At 44.7% G+C, this 7,820-nt stretch overlaps 1 protein-coding gene across 9 annotated transcripts in view; it reads right to left on the bottom strand.

Annotated features, from left to right (window-relative positions):
* The window catches only part of Sp100 (SP100 nuclear antigen), a 95,929-nt gene that overhangs the window by 9,979 nt on the left and 78,130 nt on the right, over positions 1 to 7,820 (bottom strand). For 5 of the 9 annotated variants that reach the window (XM_010608112.3, XM_010608107.3, XM_033764675.1 and 2 more), the window contains 6 exons: positions 7,584 to 7,631; positions 6,320 to 6,424; positions 4,407 to 4,549; positions 3,036 to 3,074; positions 1,821 to 1,859; positions 233 to 277 (listed from right to left, as the gene is read on the bottom strand). In XM_010608112.3, the coding sequence (XP_010606414.1) occupies positions 233 to 277; positions 1,821 to 1,859; positions 3,036 to 3,074; positions 4,407 to 4,549; positions 6,320 to 6,424; positions 7,584 to 7,631 (419 nt within the window). The remainder of the gene's footprint in view (positions 1 to 232; positions 278 to 1,820; positions 1,860 to 3,035; positions 3,075 to 4,406; positions 4,550 to 6,319; positions 6,425 to 7,583; positions 7,632 to 7,820) is intronic. The other 4 variants (XM_010608106.3, XM_010608105.3, XM_010608109.3 and 1 more) reach the window with 4 other exon arrangements.

Genomic DNA, 7,820 nt, shown 5'->3' with positions numbered 1-7,820 from the left:
GAGAGCGTGGACTGTTTCCAGCGAAACAGGCGAAGGATGTTTTCAGTGGAGATGCCCAACCCTGACCAGTGCACCTGCCTTGGGGCACACCTGGTTTTCCCTGCTCATCACACACAGCAACATGCCCCACCTGAGAGTGAGACTGCTTCAGGGAAAAGCAATAGTCACACAGGTGATGTGCCCAGGAAAAGGCCTGGGCTGGTACAGGTGAAAGCCGGGAGTCAGCACTTACGTAAGGGTCTTCTGGGGCATTGATGTAAGAGTCTAGTGTTCTCTGCTGAAAGAGAAAAAGGTTGAGAGACAGTATTGGATGTGATATTTCATTAACCACACATTTGATTGCTTCCTTTATTTAAGGGATTTATGCCAGTGTCTTCCCTTTGCTTTATTTCATATCTGCTTTCATGAGCCTTGTACTTAATTAGAAAATAAAAACTATTAAATTATGTGTGTGAGTATGCCCCAACACACGATCATTTCCCAGCCCCTCAGATGCAGGGTGAATCTTTGTGAACCCCTACAGGGTCTGGCTTTCCAGGCTGAGCTGTAGAAACTCCACTGAGTCTCCTGCTTGGAAGGGCCCTCAGGCAACTTTCTTTGAATTAGGAAATGTCATCCGCTGGGGGGAGCATCAGTGGGAATCAGGCCTCCAAGGCCCCAAGGGACCACAAGGTTCAGAATCTTGGGGCCCTTGCAAGTGGAGAAGATCAACCTGCCCAGGAGCACAGCCCTGAAGATAAGGCTGTCCAAAGTCTCAGGTTCTCTTCTTCCCGAAGATAAGCACCTTCCCACTTTGTCCTGAACCCCAAGAGCTTGCCCCTCTATTAGTCATTCTCCCAGGTAAGACAAGTAGGATCCTGGGGTCTGTCGTTTTGGCCTCCTTTACAGGACATTGCCAAGCCCATCGCCAGGCGCTTAGTAGTTGCTTTGCAGTTGTTGGTTGGACCGCTACACAAGGCATGAAAATGAGCACAGTTCTCACTCAGGAAAAGAGATTTCTTGGCAGCCAATAAGTGACCATGGGCTGTTGTATCTTACTATTTATTCTGGAGCACCTTAGCTCCCACCAGCAGGTTTAATAGCAAACCTATAGGGAGGGAATGTGCCAACAGCAGCACCTGCCACACGGTACAGAGAGGGACTCAAGCACCAGAGGCCAAGGGCTGGGGAAGGAAGGCCCTTTGGAGAGGCCTGCTAAGAACAAGGTGGTCCCACTTCTAGGACTGTGATCCCATTGGGAGCAGAGGGAGGGTGCTTGGACGAAGGGGTGAGAGATGGCGGACTCAGTTCATCAGCCCAGACTGAGTTACCTCTGGTTCTCTGGAGCTGGGTGAACATGTATGGTTTTAATGAATGGTCAAATAATGTCTCTTTTTGCAGAAAACCCAGTGGATATGAAATCTAATCACTGACTTTCTAGTCATGAAGTCAGTGGGCAGGCAGCCCAGGAATCTAGCTTTGTGAAGACTGTCTTTGTAGAGTGACAGAGATACCAAAGGTCACCTCTGTCAAAGATTTGGGAAATGGAAGTTCTTACATCTCCCTCTTTTACTAGGTTCTGTCTTATATCCAGCCTTAGAGAGGCCATGGCACACATTAAACATCTCTCTACCTTCCCTGGTGACCTCCACACTACTTCCACATAGGGAGAAATCAGCGTCAGGGATAGAAGTGAAGTCTGCATGGCCCTGCTGGTGGGGCCAAAGGCTCTCTTCATGAAAAGAGAATTTCCATGTCAGTAGCTTTATTCGTCAGTTCGTGTTCCTATAACAAAGTGTCAGAGGCTCGGTGAATATAGAAAAGAGGGTCATTTTGCTCACAGTTCTGGAGATTGAAGCACCCACTCTGATGGTGGCCTTCTTGCTTGCAAAACCCCAAAGTGACACATGGAAAGAGAGATAGAGATGACAGATAAATAGTTAGACAGACAGACAGGGCACACTTGGCTCCATAGCCTTTGGTCTCTCACTCTTTTATGTTTATGTCTTGTATTCTAAATTATCACTTTAAGATAAGGATACACACTGTATTAATTATTCTTATTCTCTTATTTCGCCATGGAATTTTGTTTTCACATAAAATTGAAACACAAATTTATTATCATTTTTAAAAAAGCCACTAATATCCAATCACAGTGTTCTTAGCTAATTCCAATCATCTCCAAAGGCCCCACCTATCAACACTGTATTCGGACTGATTTCCCATCCTCTTTAATCTGTCACTGTGGAGATGAGACTGCAACATATGAATCCTTGAGGATTCAAACCACATCAAACATAGCTGTTGCCTTCCAGGGTTGTTCTGCCTCCAAACACTGTATTCTCAGGTGTGCGTGCGTGCGTGCGTGCGTGCGTGTGTGTGTGTGTATTGTGGAGGAAATATAAAGAGGAAGGAAAGGAAAAGGTTCTGTTTTGTGTTATTTGCTTCCCTGGGTAATATACATTATTTTTTGGTACCAGGGATCGAACTCAGGTCCTTGTGCTTCTGAGGCAGGCAGCAGAACCACTGAGCTAAATCCCTGGCCCAGTAATATACATTTCAAGGGAAATTTTACACCAGGATCTCTGGAGTGCCCATAGAATGTTTCCAGGAAAACCTATGCTCCATTGTTATTTTATTAAAAATAGAACCTGGAAGAAACAGCGAAAGACAATCAGCATTTAAGTTGAGGTTGCAAAGATGAGGGTTGTCAAATGTATTTTTTGTGCATTTCAAAATTGTGCTTGTTTTTCCAACTTCAGCCCCACCTTTCCTATTTAATTTTAAAAGAAGACGACACTCGAGTCTTTTACTAACATATGTATACAAGGTCAGTGCTATCTTACTATCTATTCTTAAGGACTGTCCCCACCTATGTCACCCATGTTTTAATGCTGGAAAAAGCCTTGGTCTATGTTGTGCTATGTTTGAAAGCAGCACCATATTATAAAATCAAATTTTACTGGGAGTGGTCAATTCCAAAACTGTACAGCTCCAGAGACGGGCAATCAGCATGGTGATGGAGGAGACACTGGTAAAAGGCCATGGATAATTACCTTTTTTCTCTTACTTGGTGGTTCTGGTAGATATCCTCTCTGAAAGAGAGAAGAGATGGATGTTATCATGGGTCTTTGCTTTTGTTTTGTGAGCTTGGCATTTCTGGTTGCCTTTCAGATATTCCAAGCTATGCTTTTCACTGTGAACTCACATTTGAGATGTCTTTATGGAAGTTATTTCTCAAGCTTCCCAGTGATTCACAGAAGAATTTAGACTTACTCTTGAGGCCCTGGGATCCCCCGCCCCTGACAGCCAGTGATGAACAAAGCCTTATCTTTCCCACCTTCTCGGTACATTGAGGAGCAGATTTTCAGGCCACCCTTTCTGTATATAGATATAGAATGTCCTGTTCTCAACTCTTCCTTATTGGAGCAATTCTCCAGGAAGCCTGTTCGGTGCAAACAGCTGTGTGAAGCTATCCTCACGCTCTCAGCCACCCTCTAAACCTTCCCACCCTGGAGCTCCTATCCCTCTTCCTGTGGATGCCTCTTCGCAGTAGTGATGCCCTGCAGTCCTGGCCAGGGGCTCCCCCATTTTCCCTCCCCATGGTCTCAGATGAGGCTTAGGAAACATTCCTGCATATGTTGGAGTGACCCAGGGGATGGGTGACAGCCAGGAGCATTGTACCTGCCACAGATAACTGTCCTAGATTTTTCTATATCAGGAGTTGATAAGAGGAGAAAGGAGTCAATTTAAAAAGCAATTAATTAACATTCTTTTTTAAGAGAAATTTTGAGGAGTTTGAAGATGTAGCTGAGTGGTAGAGGACTTGCCTAGCTTATGTGAGGCCCTGGCACCATAAAAATATAAAAGAAATTGTTAAAAAATGACATTGACGTAGCTTAACGAAAGAAATGCTGTTGAAATAGCTCACAACCCGGGGACTACTAAGTTGACATGTTATTTTCTGATACATGTTTGCATGGTGCTGCTTTTAACACTGACCCACAAAATTTCTTAAATTCCCTCATGCTCTGATTTAAGTTACTTTCATGTCACCAAATTTGTTTTGTTTTGTTTCGGTACTGGAATAGAACTTAGGTCCTTGTGCTTGCAAGGCAGGCAGCAGAACCACTGAGCTAAATCCCCAGCCCATGTCACCAAATTTGATAGTTAATTAGTGGCAGAGTCAAGGCCACAACTTACCGCCCTACCTTTGAAAGGATATGAGCTGATCGACTTAAGAGCATAAAGTGTAACACAAGCCAGCCGAGGTAACCAACACCTTGGTCTGTCGATAATCACTTATGCATTGTGGCCCGAGAAAAGGAATCATGACAGTTTTCTGGACACAGCAATTCTACTAAAGCTTGGTGTTGGTGAATCGTGACATCCAAATCCTTGTTGGAAGTCACCTGTCACTCTAATACCTCTATCAGTTCTCTCAGGGTCCATCCGTGGCAGCGTACACTGAGTTTCCAGTTCTTGGATGCTGCGTGATTTCCTTTAATTTCAAACTCTCTGGGGCTGAACCAGCTTCCGTTCTCACCCTTTATGCTGTCCTTCCAGACTCCTGTAAGACCAAGACAAGCAGCTTGGCATCCTGTGCCCTGGTTCTTGGCTCCTTGTGGGCTCAGAACACCTCTGCCTTCCTTCTTCTGGGCTCTTGTGAACCCTGGGTGCCACAGGACAGCTGTCATTACTGCCACATCTGCCTTGCCTTATATGACACTGTTCCTTGAGCTAAAGACAATCAATTACTTCTCATACTGTGAACTCCTGGCCATTTGATGTTAACAGTCATTATAGAAATGTCAACTGGAGGGAAAAATTAATTACACAGAGAGCAGAGTCATAGAACCAACACGTATACCTGTTGGTATCCACACAACTGTATTGTGGGAGAGAGGATCACCCATGGTAGAAGGATATTGATACCATAGCAATTGTAATTTACAGAGTAGTTTATGTCTGTCATCTTATTTTTTTCCTGTAACAAGATGCTGAGAACGAAGTTCAGGCTCAGAGAGACTGAGGGCCTTGCTGCAGGTGGCCCAGATGTGGTGTGTCCTGAACACACTCTCAGTGGGCCTGAGTCCTAAGGACTCCTCGATGGAAGGCTTGGTCCTCACTGTGGTGATGTGACAGGTGTTGGATTCTTTAAGAGGTGAAGCCACTGGAGGTCTTTAGATCACTGGGGCCACCACTCTTGGGAAATTCTCAGTCATTCTCTGGCTTCCTGTCTTGTGTTATCTCTTCCTCCTACACATGCCATCTGCCATTAGGATCTCACAGAAGGCCAAACACACAAGGATCTTTAGCATCTAGCCTCCAAAACTGTGGGCTAAACAAACCTCTTTTCTTTCTGAAGTATCCTGTCTTTAGAATTTTGTTATAGTAAGGAAAAACAGGCTGATACATTGTTGGTATAGTTAAAACTTGAACGCAGTTCTTTTTTCTAATTCTAAATCTGGCCTTTTCTCACTTAGCCTACTGCTGAATGGGTAGCATTCAGAAGGAGCCTGTCAAACTTGATGTTGAATTTTTTCAGCTGTTGAAGTACCCACCCTTGTATTGGGTGCTAGACAGGTATCTTGTGGCTTGGAAGACTAACATTTTATAAAATTTTAAAGTGTGAAAATGCTATCATTACTGTAGCCTATCTGGGGTGTTTTTCAGAAAAGAGTTAACACAGCAGGCCTGAGACTTCTTTTTTTGGGGGGTACCAGGGATTGAACTCAGGTCCTTATGCTTGCAAGGCAGGCAGTGGAACCACTGAGCTAAATCCCCAGCCCCTGAGACTTCTTTAGAAGCACTTTTGTGTAAGGCTGGCCCATGGTTAGTGTGTGGAGATATGGATTTTGGGAGCAGCTCTTCGGTTCCCAGAAGTGATGGGATTGGCTCCCTGTTCCTGAACTGTTTTAACTGGCAATATGGCTTCTGCAGAACCCGCCTCTCATCCTGGGAGTCTGGCATTCTGGGGTGCACCAGGCAGAGGCTATGCGCAGGCCAACTTCCCTGGTAAAAAACATTTCACATGTGCTGTCTCATTTGGTTGCTAGGAAAGAAATTGCCCTCTGTGTGACTCCCAGGTGACAGCTCTCTTGGGAAGCTTGCCCTTGGTTTCCCATGTTTCTTTTCCCTTTTCTGGCTGTGCTCTGCTTTCACTTCAACAGAGCGTGGGTGTGGTAAGACCTTATCTTGGGTATCAGAAACCCCCCTGTCAGTCTCCAAGCCCAGAGATGGGCAGAGTGACCCCCAACACCAGTGTCTGCTCCCTCAACCACACTCTTGTCACAGGGGTACTTTACTGTTGAAATGCATGGAGGACCATGAAACTCACCTTGCTTAAAAATCTCCTTATACAGAGTCCCCTTAGCATTACCACAGGTCACAGGAAGCTCAGGAATATTGAAATTCACATTTGTTTCTTTGGGAATTCTGGGACCTGCAAGAAAGTTTTTGCTTTTTAATTCCATTTTCTTCTAAAACTGTCCAGTCTCTCCCCTACTCCTTGAGATCCCTCCTTTAAAACTTGACAATGTACTAAATTTTCTCCATGAATGACTTATATCTGCAGGTCTTTTTGGGGCAAACTGCATGCCCATAGAAAATGTCACCCTACAAATCACAGCCCTTCACCGACTCCAGGAAAGCCTTGTGGGCAGAATGTGAGCTCCCAAGCTTGTTGGCCCAGTTACTTACTGCACAACTTTCTTCCTGATGTTTGGAGGAGAGGTTTCTGGTAATTTTATGCCTTTGAACTTAGGAAGAGGGAGAAAATAACTCACATTTGAACCTAGTGTCCCTGTTCAAGGCATTGACTGGAGGAGCTGAGCAGGATGGCAGTGGGCCCCTAACCAGGCAGTGTCTGTCTCTCTTTGGCCTCTGCTTTTCGTCTTCACCTGAGCTTTCTCAGTGGCTCAGGGCAGTGGCCTCAGTAGCGACTGCAAGTTTCTCAGGGAGCCCTGCACAGCACGTGATTCCACTGCAGCCAGTACCGAATGAATTTTAGGGCTGTTGCTTCTGCCCTTCCAGCCAAGTTAAGGGGCTCCATCACACACAAGCTGGGGCTCCTCTCTCAGGTAAAGCTTGTGGGCCATCCACGGTCTTTCCAGAGTTGCTTCAGATATACACAGACTACCAGAGCTTGGGTGGCCCTACCAGGACACTTCATCTAATTCTCCTGATACTCTCTCCTCCATCTTTACAGATGAGGAAACCAAATCAAATGGGCAAATCCCAGACCAAAGATACACAGTCAAAGCAACTGGAGGAACTAGAACATGGGTCTTCTAGTGACACCTACGGTTCACTTCTGTGCAGAGTTTGACTTTCTACAAGGGCTAGAGAAGGATCTGCTAAATGTTAGTACAGTGAAGGTGGATGCAGGCCTGGCAGCCAGGGCCCGTCTCTGATTGACTGTCTGTCAATGGAGTGGGAGAGGTCTCCAGTCTGTCATGCTGAAATTGAAAAAATGCCTGTGGAAAGCTTAATATTTGCTGCTGATTCCATAAGCCAATAGTGAAAATTGACTCAGCACTCAGAACATGGGTTAGGGATTCAGATGTTCAATTGATAAAAGTTTATTAATCATTTGTTCTTACCTCTTTTTCTGACTCTTTTCAAAAGTTTAGTGTTGACTCTTTTTCTCCCTGAGAAAATAGAAAAAACAGCATTAATGTCTCTAGGATATAACAGTGCATTGCAAATAGAATGTTGAAGAAAACACTGCTTGAAGGTAAGTTTTTAAAAGCCTGTCTAATATTTTTTTAAAAAAATCAAATGCCCAGAAGCCAGGAATTTTTTCTGAAAAAGGACAGATAATATATATATATATATAT

The sequence above is a fragment of the Fukomys damarensis genome, unplaced genomic scaffold, assembly GCF_012274545.1.
Source record: "Fukomys damarensis isolate Sample0158 unplaced genomic scaffold, DMR_v1.0_HiC HiC_scaffold_16, whole genome shotgun sequence".
NCBI lineage: Eukaryota > Metazoa > Chordata > Mammalia > Rodentia > Bathyergidae > Fukomys > Fukomys damarensis.
This window is presented reverse-complemented; position numbering and strand designations above follow the sequence as displayed.